The sequence below is a fragment of the Podarcis melisellensis genome (assembly GCF_964234715.1).
Source record: "Podarcis melisellensis genome assembly, chromosome: 7".
NCBI classification, from domain to species: domain Eukaryota; kingdom Metazoa; phylum Chordata; class Lepidosauria; order Squamata; family Lacertidae; genus Podarcis; species Podarcis melisellensis.
The window spans coordinates 87,262,730-87,276,707 of record NC_138539.1 but is presented as its reverse complement, the minus strand read 5'-3'; the positions used below and the strand labels follow the sequence as shown (position 1 = coordinate 87,276,707).

Here is a 13,978-nt window from a genome sequence, read left to right as displayed (position 1 = left end):
CAATTTTATATACTAATTAGCATGTCTTCATCAGATACAACAGGGATTGTGTGTACTTCTGTTACAGTCATATCTCATGTTACGTTTTTTCAGGTTGCGTCCCACGGCAACCCAGAAGTACCAGAAAGGGTTACTTCCGGCTTTTGCCGCTCGCACAGACGGCAAAATGACGTCATGCGCAGAAGCAGCGAATCGCGACCCACGTGTGCACAGACGCGCCACTGCGGGTTGCGCTCTTTTCATGTTGCAAACGGGCTTCCGGAACGGATCCCGTTCGCAACCAGAGGTACCACTGTACTTTTATAAATGTTACATAAATCAGCTCTATTTGAATAATATTTACATAACTTAAAACCATCTACCAGGCATTGGTGTGGAAAACTGCAGAATAAATCTGGTCTTTTAACCACACAGTTGAGATACTCATCTGGCTTCTATTATAAGTAACCCTGTTAGGGTTAGAAACTCAAACTGGCAAGTACTCAATCAGCCCAGTTCCCTCCTCCTCTTGACTTTTTCCTTTAACACCCTTGACATTCCATACTCATTGGATGTTCTCAGCATCTTCTTCAACAAACAGTTGGGCTTTTGGGCTGGCATACATGACAGATAGATAATACAGGTGCTTGTGTGCCTGTCCCACTGTTGGCAATTGGTGGGCAAAGTGATGGCAGGAGACGAGCCATAGTTTCACTTGGTCAACAAAGTCTCTTAAAAAATCTAGTTACAGGTAGGTAGCCGTGTTGGTCTGCCGTAGTCGAAACAAAATAAAAAAAAATCCTTCCAGTAGCACCTTAAAGGTAAAGGTACCCCTGCCCGTACGGGCCAGTCTTGACAGACTTTAGGGTTGTGCGCCCATCTCACTTAAGAGGCCGGGAGCCAGCGCTGTCCGGAGACACTTCCGGGTCACGTGGCCAGCGTGACAAGCTGCATCTGGCGAGCCAGCGCAGCACACGGAACGCTGTTTACCTTCCCGCTGGTAAGCGGTCCCTATTTATCTACTTGCACCCGGAGGTGCTTTCGAACTGCTAGGTTGGCAGGCGCTGGGACCGAACGACGGGAGCGCACCTTAGAGACCAACTAAGTTTGTTAAATCTGTTCATTTGGTCATGAAAAAGGAAGACTGAAGCACACTGGCTGCTTCCTCATTCTTTGGCTTTTGTATAAAGGCAGACACTAGAAGTTTAGCTATGGAAGTGTATAAATCAAAGTACATTCATTTCAATGAAGCTGAGGCAAAAAGATCAATTTCTGTGGGATTTGAAGCACCACCAATTCAGAGTTGTGGTGTGAGAAAGCACATCCTTCAAGGACACAAGAGGCTGCTTACAGGGATAAAGTATCCCCCTTTATCAAATCCCCACACAAACTTCATTTTCATTTTCTCTCTTCTAGCGCAAAGGTGAAGCAAATTTAGACTGATACCTTGTCCCACTGTTAGCGTGATTAAATAGTTCATTTGGAACTGCATGAAAGTCAATTGAGCACATAAATTCCAGGTAGGGGTACTTTGTGACCAACAGCTGACAATATGAAAGCTAAGAGGGTGTGGAAAATTGGGTGAAGGATCTAATGTATATGCAGCCAAATGAGATGTATCATGAAGTGTCATGAAACGCTGGGTGGGAAGTCAAATAGATTTATTGTACAGGAAGACGAACAGAATCCATTCCAGAAGTCTGTTTAACTTCCAAAACATTCGGAAACCAAAGCATGGCTTCTGATTGACTGCAGGACTGCTTCTGCAGCCAATTGGAAGCTGTGGAAGCCCTGCCAGACATTTGGGTTCCAAAAAAAGTTTGGAAACCGGAACAATCACTTCTGGGTTTGCAGTGTTTTGGAGCCAAAACCAAGGCATTTGGGATCCAAGGTACGACTGTATATAGTATGGAAAAGAAAATAACTGAAAAACTGAAAAAACATGAAAGTTTTTGTGTGTTTTTTTAAGTCAATTGAGCACAAGGCTTCTTTGCACTGTACAACTTGGTGCTGGGTTTCCCTGGGTGGGTGAGCTTTGGAGGGAGCTATTTCACATTACGTTTGTTTGCATAGTATGGCATCACTTGCACTTTGCCCTTCATCAACGATATGTTTTTGGTGACAGATAGGTAGCCGTGTTGGTCTGCCATAGTCAAAACAAAAAAAATTCCTTCCAGTAGCACCTTAAAGACCAACTAAGTTAGTTCTTGGTATGAGCTTTCGTGTGCATGCACACTTCTTCAGATACACTGAAACAGAAGTTTCCAGACCCTTCTATATAGTGAGAAGGTGGGGAAGGGTATTACTCAGAAGGGTGGTGGGAATGGGTGATTGGCAGATGTTTGTTTTTGGTGGTATACTGAACCAGCCCTCAAGTGATGGGGAGCAGCATTGCAACAGCATTTTAAAGCAGCTTTTAACCACGGTCCAAACTACATACCTTTATTTTATTTTATTTTTTACAAAATGGGTTTTCTGGGTGGGGTGAAGGAGATGCCTGCACAGTTAATCATAGCAGCAATGGGGCTTCAGAAGGGAGTGATTAGCTCAATGCTGGCAGCAACAAAAAGCCTATAGCTGCCCCGGCCATTGTTTCAACTGGAAGACTGAATAATGATGGTTGTCTTCACTATGGTGTTGCTATACGGGTGTAATTCTGGATTGCATTACAGTGTTGCTGTAAACCTCTCTTTCTGCTTCGATTCTACCTCAAACATGCATTACGTAGCATGCTCAGTCTCTGAGCTGCTCTGGTGCACAATGCTCTTCCACCATTTGTTTGTTTGTTTGTTGTGGGGGAGGAAGGGAAAGGGGAATTGTTAGCTGCTTTGAGACTCCTTAGGGAAGTGATAAAGCAGGATATCAAATCCAAACTCCTCTTCACTGATACCAGAGAAATAATATGGATGGATTGCATTGACATTTTTTCATGGACATGACCATTTCAAAAAGTTTAAAAATTCAACATCTGGTGCTTTTTTCTGGGGGAATGCAGGGGTACGCATACCCCTAAACATTTTGTGAATCCTTGTCCATTTGTCCATTTACTGTGTTTATTTTTCCTGATCTGAACTATAAAATGGTGATTTTCTTGAGTCAAAATGGGAGTACCTACCCCTGAAGATATATTTTTTTTTAGAAAAAATGCACTGTCAACATCACTTCATAGCATTTACACATTGCCTTCCACTATCAGCAACCAGAATCTTTCACACAACTGAGTCAGAAAGAGCATTATTTGGGCAACACACAATAGTTTCTTTACTACTATTTATAATTTCTGAGCAAATTAAATTCCTTGGAGGTTTTTAAGCAGAGGTTAGATGGCCATCTGTCATGGATGCTTTAGCTGAGTTTCCTACATTGCAGGGGGCTGGACCCTGGGGAATCCCTTCCAATTCTATAATTCTATGACCATAAATTAAATCCAATCAACATCAGTCAGTAAACGCAGTAACTGCGGAAAAACAAGATTTCTTATGGACAGATCGCACAAGAATAAGTCAAAACCCAGTTTTCACGAATCCGGCTACCAACCTTCCAAACAAAACTGGCATTAAACAAGGAATCAAATTGCCGCCTCCCGCTTTTAGGCGTTGAACTCTCCTCCTCTAATCGCATCTGCGAGCCCGGGAGGGAAATCCCTCCTCCGCGCCTTCCTCTCCGCCGCGCCAGCATTTCCGGGCGCGTCTGCCGGAGCAAGGCGCGCGTGCGTAAAAATGGCTGCGCCCGAGCAGGTGAGTGCCGCTTCTGAGCACCTCTGGGCAACTAAGCGGAGACCCCTCCGCCTTTGCCAGAACAAGACCCCGGTGCCCACCGGAGGCCAGGGGTGGCTGCCCGCCCGCCCTGCGGAGGCTTGCCCGAGCGGCGGCTGCCTTTTCCCGGCCCCAGAAGAGGCTCCGCGAGCCTCGCATGCTGCTGGAGAAATGCGCCCCCAAAGAGGGAGAAAGGCGGGGTTGCCTCCGTGGCCTCTCGAGCCGCTGCTTTATTTATTTATTTTTGCACTTACCGGTAATTTATTTATTATTAATGTTGCAATACATATATGAAATCTTTACATATTGATACATATACGCTATATTCGTACATTCACATTTTCACATTTCATTATGTACCAACATTTATCCATTTCTTATTTCTTGCCCTGTGGCTTCCCTCCACCCGTGGGTGACTTCCTTGTTATTATTTTGTAACTTTATTATTGAGATTGTAATCTTAATTTGTATCTTAATAATTAAACATTCAATCTTATATATCTGCTTAGCTTAGCTTAACTTTGTTGGGAGCATCTTTTGGTCATGTATTCTTCTACACATTTCCATTCCTGTTTGAGATTTTGATTAGATTGCATTCTAATTGTTGCTGTCATTTCTGCTAATTCAATCATTTCAAAAAAATTATTTTGCCAATCTTTCAATGTTGGTACTTTAAAGGGAAGTCGCACACCTTGGTGGCGTGGGCTGAATCTGCAATGTAAAAGGTTCCCTGAGTCTCTTTTGGTGCCATGTGGATTGCAGCATGCGAGACTTACATCTACATCATCATATTTTATTTATACCCCGCCCTTCCCGGTTCAAAAAAACAGGCTCAGGGTGGCTAACAACAAATTTAAAACAATTGTAAAAGCAACATAAAACACAGTATAAAAACATGAATAACAATAAAATTCAAAGTTCAGAAATCAGTTTATAAGCATTAGTCACCAGAGCTAGCTGGCTGAATTAGTCCTACTTGGCCCAGCGAGGAGGCCAGAGGAGAATTAGCTGTGGGGTCTCAGAGCAGGTAATCTTCATAAAAGGGGAGGGGGAGGGAAGAGAAGGAAAATAAAAGATCAAGCTGAATTCAAATTAAAGGCCAGGCAGAATAGCTCTGTCTTACAGGGCCGATGGAAGGAGTTTAAATCCTGAAGGGCCCTGGTCTCATGGGACAGATCGTTCCACTAGGTCAGAGCCATCACTGAAAAGGCCCTGGCCCTGGTGGAGGATAATCTGACTTCCTTAGGGCCCGGGACCTCTAAACTATGGTTATTCATGGACCTTAAGGTTCTCTGCGGGGCAGACCAGGAGAGGCGGTCCCGTAAATATTTGTCTTGGAAGAGACAACACTTCATGCTAGGTAATTGTATTAAAAGTGTTCAATAAAAGTTTGTAATTTAAAAGAGAGAGGGTTTTTGCCCCCTAGCTGGTAACTCCCCCCCCCTTTTTTAAGGCGTCGGACAGCATATCAATACAGGACAGTACGTATCCCATACCGCCCCCTCCCTTCCCGCCTCGCGGAATGCACCAATTACAACGTTTGAGCACTGCAGGAGCAGAACTGGGGGCCAGAGTGTTAGGTTCTGTGATGCTTCCCATAGTCAGCTTTGCTAACTATGCAATGAGATGACTCACCAGCTTAATGTGAGAGGCATCGCAGAGGAGAGGTCGGCATCAGCTGGTCAGATGAGAATGTGGTGCACAAGAGAAATCTGGCTTTAAAAAATGCTTGGCAGGGTCAAGCCAGTGACGTTAGTGTTACTTGTCCAAATGCCCCATCTCTGGATGTTTGGATTCGAGACCCCATTTAATACTGTGGCTGTGGCATTCAGCGTTTTGTGTGACCTTGATCTAAACTAGAGCAGGAGCCTGGGATGTTTCCATTAGTGAATGGATAACAAGGTTCATGAATGTATGCCACAGATCAGGAAAGGTACTGCCAGTGCAGTTAAAGAGCAGAGTAGAGAAAGCTGTTTTCCTTCAGGAAATGGAAATCCTCTGCTTGAGGAGAAGAAAAAAAGGAACTTTAGCCAAAGAAAATGCAAGCAGACAATAAGGGATTTTTAGAAAAATAATTGAAGGAGCATGTTGCTGAAAATAAAGATCATCAGCAACAAAAATATTTGAATACATTATATGCAGGAAACAGGTAAGGGGGTGGTTGGAAATTTGGATAAGGAAGTCTCTAAATACCCGTTGCTGAAAACTGCGAGGAAGGAGGGTGCAGTTGTGCTCAGGTCCTGCTTGAATGCGTCCTGTAGGGATCTAGTTGGCCACTCTAAAAACAGGCCTAGACAGGTGTTTGGACTGATCCAGTAGGACTTTTCCTTTGTCCTTACGTTCTTACTAGGTGGCTTTGCTGATTCAGACATGTATGGCAATCAGCTATTGCTGTATATAATTCATGATTGGCATGGACTGAACAACTCTAGCCTGACTCCAAAGGAAAGCACAAAGCAAAGGTAGTTGTTTTGGCCCATTATAAAAATTCCATAATCTGTAGTACTGTATAGCAATTTTGGTTGACCTAATAAAGGTGTTTGCCTACTATATGTTTTGGAATTGCACAAAAAAACCCAGAAAGTTCTATGTTGGTACATCAAGACCCAACAGTGGTTGGTGAAGACCAGGCATGTCTAAACCAGTTCTGAATAGATCAACCAATATATAACATAGTGCCTATGATGGTGACTTCTGAAAGATGAGGGTTGTAGGGCCTCTGCGGAGTTCTGATTCTTCCCTTTTATTCCCCACCAAGGCTTATTCAAGTGAGGAGGAAACACAACCTGAGCCTAGACCTCGAGACACCCCTGAAGACATTTCCCTTGAGGCAGCAGCAAACACCATCGCTTTCCACCCTTGCCGGGATGTCCTAGCTGCTGGAGACGTGGATGGTGATGTCTATTTGTGAGTACAGCTTCTCTGAGAAAAGTACTGATGGCGTAACTGGGTGAGCCCTTAGGGGGTGATGTAAGAATGAAACCCAAAGAGTGCTCCCCCTTCCCATATCAGTAGTCCAGCAACATAGAGGACTTACATTGTCGGTTTGCACTATAGGGAAAACCTATCATGACCTAGTTGTCTGATGAATGAGAATCTCCTGCATAAGAGAGTTTGGTGATGGAGCTGTTCTAGAGCCTTTTTCTACCCAACACCCCAGTTTCTGGCAGAAAATACATTCTGCAGGCAGATGAAGATATGCCCAGAAAGCCTTGCAAATATTAATAATATTCCACTTGCAAGTTTTTGGTTCCTTCATCTGTTTATATCAAGGGGTCAGTTTGAGGGCTCATAAGCAGGGCATGAAGGCAACAGCTTTCATGGCTGCAGAACTGGGGAGTTTCATGACACAATCCTACAGATATCTAGCTTGCCCTTCCTTTCAAAAATAAAATAAAATAAAGTTATCAATTTTTGTTGTGTACCATATCTTAGACTGAAATTCCCTTTTCTTCTTCCTCGTCTTCTTCATTGAAATTCCCTTTCAACTCTTCTGCCAATCTTCCTTCAGTACAATTTTCATCTTTAGGTATAAGTTTTCCAGTTGCTTTCAAGAGGTTCTTTGATTATCCCTCCACCTTTTTCAATATTTCAGATATTCATATTCCTGTTTGGAAGGTGGGAACAAGGAACTTTGGTCTTCAGGACATCATTTAAAATCCTGCCGGGAAGTGTCCTTTTCCCATGATGGACAAAGTGAGTGCTTCCCTCTTTGGGGCTCGTTTATTTCATGGTTCCTAATTATGCAGTGTCTTGGAGACGCCTTCACTGGAACAATGAGCTTCTTCTGCTTATCAGAAGGGGTGTTAAGGCTGCAATCCCATGCACACCTTTGTGGGATTAAGCCCCCTTGAATAGAATAGGATTTCTGAGTAAACCTGTATAAGTCTGTTTGAATCCCAGGAGAAAAAGCTTAGAGTAAACTTTTAAAAAATGCATTATGGCATTTTACTAGATATTTATGTTGATCCCAAAATAGCAAGCAAGTATGTTGGCTGTTGATCACAATAACAGGCAATGCAAAAATTTCATGCTGGAGAACATTACATACAGTGCTTTTTTTCTTAAAAAATGTTTAGGGGTACTCTCATTTTCCTACTCATATAGAAATACTGACCTTCAATGAGGCCAATCTTAGATTCACAAAATGTTTAGGGATATGCGTACCTCTGCATCCCCCCAGAAAAAAACACTGAATGTATATGTTAACAGATTCTTGAAGAGTTATCTGTATGTCATTATTTGCAGATGAACATTTATCTTCAATAAACTTCTGAATAACGCTGGGACAATGTCCTTTGAATATTTCTGGAAAGTCTAATCCAATAAACAGGACTGCTTTTATGTGGCGTAGCTGCTCATGGATTTCGATGTGAAGTTCTGGCTATTCTGTTTCAGAAGAGAGTCAGCAAATATTCCCTTAAATTGCTGAGTATATCCAGTGATCTGTGTGTTCCTCTCCATTTTCTAGAGCTCTTTACGGTGTCCAAAGATAAATCCATTCATATTCTAAGTGTGGAGGAAGGTCGTCTCGTGACCAGGTTCTCCAAGGCTCACAAGTAAGCATTGGGGACTCCTTGATGGTTTGCTTTTATAGGAGTGCGCTTACTCCTTTTCCTCCAAGGAGCTCAAGGTGGTGTGCCTGGTTCGCCCCCTTCTCATTTAATCACCACAGCAACCCTGTGAGACAGATTAGGCTGGGAGGACATGACTGGCCCTAGGTCACCCACAGAGTTTCAAGCCCTAGTGGGGATTTGAATCTTGGTCTCACTTCCTAGTTCTTCCATCAAGCCAGCAGGAAATCCGCTTCCACTTCCAGTAGCCAGCAGGATATCTGCAAACCTTCCTTGCAGTCCTGTCCTATGGATGCTTGCAAAGGGTTGCTACGCCTGCATCATTGCAAGCAGTCAGCCTCCTGTCATCAGCAACCACCCTGTGGCCTTCATGGCATGTCATTTGCTGGGTGGTTGTGACCTATAAAGCCCTACACAGCTTAGGTTCAGGTTATCTGTTAGACCATATTCCATCATACAAAGCCCAGGCTCTGAGATCTTTGGTGGGGGGCCCTTCTCTCGGTCCTGCCACTCTCACATGCATGCTTGGTGGGGACACAGGAGAAGGCCTTCTTGGTGGCTGCTCCCAGATTCTGGAACTCTCTCCCTGGAGAAGCTGGACTGGCTCACTCCTCCTTGTCTCTCCACTGGCTGGTGAACACCTTCCAAAAGGCTTGGGGGAACTGACAGTTTTTAACAAAGGGGCTGGTGCCATGTGTGTGTATGGTTATTATATATATGCTTTCGTAGATTTTCACGGGTACAGGAATGCAGGTTTTGGTGTCCTCGGGTGTCTTCCCGTGTAAAAGTTATTATATATATATATATATATATATATATATATATGAGAGAGAGAGTGTGTGAGTGTGTGTGTATACAGTGTGTGTGTGTGTGTGTGTGTGTGTGTATTTATGTGTGTGTGTGTGTGTATGTATGTATGTATGTATGTATATATATATATATTTTACACAGCCAGTGTGGTGTAGTGGTTAAGAGCGGTAGTCTTGTAATCTGGGGAACCGGGTTCGCTTCCCCGCTCCTCCACATGCAGCTGCTGGGTGACCTTGGGCCAGTCACACTTCTCTGAAGTCTCTCAGCCCCACTCACCTCACAGAGTGTTTGTTGTGGGAGAAGAAGGGAAAGGAGATTGTTAACCGCTTTGAGACTCCTTAGGTAGTAAAGCGGGATATCAAATCCAAACACTTCCTCTTCTCTTCTATATAGTATATACACACTATAACCTTTCACCACCACTTTAGGGGGCAAAGCAGGGCCAGAGATGGTGTGACCTGGGGAGAGTTCTGAGGGCCAAACCAATAAGCCTTAAGGCAGCGGTTCTCAACCTGTGGGTCCCCAGATGCTCTTCGACTACAACTCCCATCATCCCTGAACTCTGGCCTTGCTAGCTAGGGGTGATGGGAGTTGTAGTTCAACAACATCCAGGGACCCACAGGTTGCCTTAAGGACTGCCTTTTGGCCCTGGCCCAGGTTCCCCACCCTTGCTTTAAACCCTGCCTGTACCTCTATTGTTATTCCCTTGTACACTTCATTCAGGGTGAGGAGGGAATACTGGGAGCTGGAAGTTGGAGAGTGTGGACCCCTTGAAGTTAATGGACATGACTGACAGCTTCACTAATTTCATCTGCAGTTGGGCCCTCATCATGGTTGACTACAACCCATGATTAGGGTCCAAGTGCAGATGAAGTAAGTCTTGAGAGGGAAAATGAATTTTCTCTTGCTGGTGTGGCTCCCATAACAGGAGTGTGCAGAGAAAGAATTCTCTTTGTTCATAGGATCAGATGATCCTCTCTATCACGCCCCTCATCCTGCCCTTTAGCGCAGTTCCAGTTTGCTTCCCTTCTTCGTGGTCCCTCTGTGGGGCTGTTGAGACCTTGCAGAGGGCAACAACTCTGAGAGGGAATAAGGCACTTGTGTAATATAGTGGCTATCTGTAGCATGGATTCTGCTGCTACAACTCTGGAATTTCCACAGTTCTGCTCTGAACAGTCTGCTGGTGATAGATGAGCACTTGTTTGCCACAGGAGATGACCGTGGGGAATTGAAAGTGTGGGATCTGCGCAAAGGCACCTCCGTTATGGAAATGAAGCAGCATGAGGAGTATATCAGTGACATGGCGGTCGATGGGAACAAGAAACTGCTGCTCACCACCAGGTATTCCTGAATTCTCCAGTTTAAACAAAGGAATTAGTGGGCTTGATTTATTCTCCCTTGGTGGTGGTGGAGACGCTTTGACTGCAGTGGGCCACTGAAATGGATACCTATTGATATCCTGAAATGTACAGATGGTTCTGGGGGGGGCGGAACACCAAACTACCTGGAAACACTTGGAGCCACAACTGATTCTGCTGCCTTGGATGCTCCCGATAAATCACTGTGTTCCATTCTGTTTCTTGCAGCGGAGACGGAACTATGGGAGTCTTCAACATCAGGAGAAGGCGCTTCGAGCTGCTCTCAGAGCCTCAGAATGGAGACCTGTCAGCCATCGCCCTGATGAAGGTCAGCTCTATTAGTGGCCCCTGAGGAGCTGCTGCTGCAGAACTGATAGGGACTGATAAGCTGAACATTTCTGGGAGCAGGGACTTAAAAACATGTTCTTGCCCCCAAAAGTATGCTTTGATGGGCAGCATAATATTCCTATTTCATTGCCATTTGCTTTAACGTTTAACAGACTACTGTATTTTAATACTTTGTTGGAAGCCGCCCAGAGGGTATAAATAATAAATTATTATTATTAGACAGAAAAAGGTCTTTGGATGGGTATGTCTTATGGTTCTTAGCTGATGGTGAGGGGCAGGGCTTTCCAGCACCTCTCAGGTGGGCGCCATTGCCATTCTAAGAGACTAAGGGAGGTGTCCATGGTGAGTTCCAGCCCCCCTTTTTCTAGGAAAATAGCACTGGTGAGGGGAATCATGACAGTGCTTTTTTAGGGTTAAACAGTATTTATTTCTTGCTTGCTGCTCAGAGAGGAAAGAAAGTGGCCTGTGGCTCCAGCGAGGGAACCATTTACCTCTTCAACTGGGATGGTTTTGGTGCTACTAGTGATCGGTTTGCACTGAAGGCGGAGTCCATTGACTGCATGGTTCCTGTAACAGAGAGCATTGTGTGCACTGGCTGCACTGACGGAGTCATCAGGTGAGAGGGCATTGGGTTGCTTGTCAACCTGGGAACCACAGGCTTATCCTGAAACCTGTGAGTATAGGGCAATATACAAATTACAGTGCACATCTCCAGAGGATTGTTGTTAAGATTTGCATTCTCCCCCCTTTTAAGCTTCATTCTTGCCCCGATTGTGGTTGGTTTATACAGCTTTGTATAGTCTGTTATGGTAGCATCTGATTATTTAAAAGGAATTTCGAGCCCTAGAAAGATTCCTTTCCCAACCCTCACTGGAGCATCTTAAAGTGCAGGTAGAATTAATTTCAGGTGCTGTTATGGAGCTGGCTTTTTTCTTAATGGGGCTTTTTCCTGTTGTTCCAGGGCTGTGAACATCTTGCCCAATCGGGTGATTGGCAGTGTTGGGCAACATGTTGGGGAGCCTATTGAGCAGCTAGCTAAATGCCATACAGGCCCATTTCTGGCCAGCTGCGCCCATGACCAGAAGGTGAAGTTCTGGGACATCTCTTCGCTTAACTCAGTCATTGTGGACGATTACAGAAAGAAAAAGAAGAAAAGTGGGCAGCTGAAGTCTTTGAGTCTCAAGGCATTTGGTACCGGAGAGGATTTCTTTGCAGGCTTGAGAGAGGAGGCAGCAGAGCCAAAGGATGAAGACTCCAGTGGCACGGAAACGGATAGTGACTAAAATATGTGCACGGATGAGATGTGAGCAGCTAGTGACTAAAATATGAGCAGCACTCTCCCCTGAAGGGACCTTTATAACCTAAGACTGTTTGAAACTCTCATGTTTTTGCAGAGATTTGGCTGAACAAACAGCAGGATATTAGGCAAAGGTGTGGGAGCCTAATGAAATCCGTACTGCAGTCTTCTGGGTACTCCTGCAATCCAGTGAAACATATATGTGTTTCCACAGCAAAGTCATGAGAAAAGCATGGCCTGTCTGCTACAAAAGGGGAAGGTGTAGATCTCAAGTTACCCAGGACAAAGCCTGTGCTTTCTGTTGGAAGAGGAGTATCTCATGGAATGAAAAGGCTAGAAAATAGGATTAATACTAGTGAGGAGGGATGCTGTTGGCTCTATGTGTGTGTACTGGTTTAACTACTACTTTCAAAGGAGGGTGGCCAGACACAAAAAGGGGATAGGGCTCCTCTACCTTGAATGCAGGAGGAGGAATCTGAAACACACATGTCACCACAGAAAATGTTGGCCTTTGGCTGATTGACCCCCAATGCCCTTTTTAATGTGCTGTGGGAAGGGGGATTATTGGTTTGCTGTCTTTATTATGTATTTTGTGGATTTTATATTGTAAACCACCTACAGAACTATGGATGAAGGGCAGCATACAAATTTAATAACTAAAATAAACTAAACAAAACCCAGCTTAAATATCATCTTATCAGATTTCAAATGCTTCACACAAGGAGATTGCAACACTTATTTCTTTCAAAACAATTTTAATATTCAAGTGCCTATGTTTCCAATGTTACATATTCATTCACTATTTTTGGTGAACATTAAAAAGTCAGAGAATTTTAAGGGACTCTGCCTGATCCTTTCCCTAAAATCTTCATACATCCCATTTGTTATTCACTGGGAACTTTTTCTAGTGTTAAAAAGGCACCTGGTGTTCTGCTATTAAGAGGCACATGAAGGAATTCAGGGAACACCATCCTGAATCCCCAGGAAGACATCAGTAAAGGTGGGTTTCTTCCTTAAAGCAAAAGGCTGGATTGTAGAGCAGCACACAAGGAACTTGTTACATACCAGCCTTGTGCATGAAAAATTGTCCAATGCCCCTCGCCTAAAGCTACAAAACCAATTCAAACTGTCACAAACAAGTGAGAAAGCTCTCCGAACTCTTAAATAAATACAAAGAAGAATAAAGTTTTCTATGTGTAAACAAAGAAGATAAGCAGCCCTAAATCTTGGTGTTGAAAGGTGCAGGAGTCATTCCTATAGTTTTACACAGTACTTGTTATGCTTGAGGGGCAGAAATAAAGTTGCAAATGCAAGATATGCCCCCAGCTTAAGATTGCCTGCGGGGAAATACGCATGCATTATTTCCCCAAACTGAAAAGGATACTCAAATAACTAACCAAAAACAATTTAGTACCGAGATCTGCATGGACAACCTTTTTAAATCTAACAAGACTCCGAAAGCAGCAATGCTTCCCGCCAAAAAAAAAAAAAAACCACCCCAAGATGTCAGGCACACTTTCTCTCCCCATGGATTTTATCCAAGCTGGTTTTAGAGGGCAAGGACAGGACACACAGACCTCTCCCAAACTTGAAGACTGTTCTCTTACACCATTGGGCATCCTGTTGGAAAGAGAAATAGGTTAGGCTTTAGGGTTGCCAACATACAGAAAAGCAGTCAACACACTCAAAACAGGGAACAACCAGGAAGGCACCTATTCTGCAAACATACAAGGCAGGAAAACTCCTTTTTTGAAGTGCTTGGAGGCTGAAAAGGCCTGTCACTGACTGGCCTCCACTTGTCTCACCCTCTATCCTTGTTATCTCTGTCTCTTAGGGATGCCCCAGAGGCATTCTCTC

General features: G+C 44.1%; 2 protein-coding genes across 4 annotated transcripts in view; one reads left to right on the top strand and one right to left on the bottom strand.

The window, feature by feature from the left end:
• DND1 (DND microRNA-mediated repression inhibitor 1) overlaps positions 1-13,978 on the bottom strand; it is a 92,654-nt gene that overhangs the window by 74,620 nt on the left and 4,056 nt on the right. Inside the window, exon 5 of one of the 2 annotated variants that reach the window (XR_014170077.1) lies at positions 13,616-13,741. Coding sequence is in view for 1 of the 2 variants with exons in the window: in XM_081917885.1 (XP_081774011.1) it covers positions 13,725-13,741 (17 nt within the window). In the remaining variant the exon portion in view is untranslated. Of the gene's footprint in view, positions 1-12,856; positions 13,742-13,978 lie in introns of those variants that run through there. The other variant, XM_081917885.1, reaches the window with a different exon arrangement.
• On the top strand, positions 3,654-12,131 carry WDR55 (WD repeat domain 55). Of its 2 annotated transcripts, none has more exons than XM_081917869.1 (8): positions 3,654-3,716; positions 6,493-6,641; positions 7,330-7,430; positions 8,206-8,293; positions 10,280-10,459; positions 10,705-10,804; positions 11,271-11,440; positions 11,786-12,131. In XM_081917869.1, the coding sequence occupies exons 1-8, from the start codon at positions 3,699-3,701 to the stop codon at positions 12,105-12,107; spliced, it is 1,128 nt and encodes a 375-aa protein (XP_081773995.1). In that variant the 5' UTR covers positions 3,654-3,698; the 3' UTR covers positions 12,108-12,131. The 2 variants fall into 2 exon arrangements, with proteins under 2 accessions (XP_081773995.1, XP_081773994.1); XM_081917868.1 differs by lacking the exon at positions 3,654-3,716 and adding an exon at positions 3,774-3,990.

Excerpts from the sequence above, each read along its gene's own strand:
- WDR55 (XM_081917868.1), top strand. The coding sequence starts at position 3,892 with ATGCTGCTGGAGAAATGCGCCCCCAAAGAGGGAGAAAGGCGGGGTTGC. Across the intron at positions 8,294-10,279 it reads AGGTTCTCCAAGGCTCACAA|TTCTGCTCTGAACAGTCTGC; the intron begins GTAAGCATTGGG and ends GAATTTCCACAG. Across the intron at positions 10,805-11,270 it reads CAGCCATCGCCCTGATGAAG|AGAGGAAAGAAAGTGGCCTG; the intron begins GTCAGCTCTATT and ends CTTGCTGCTCAG.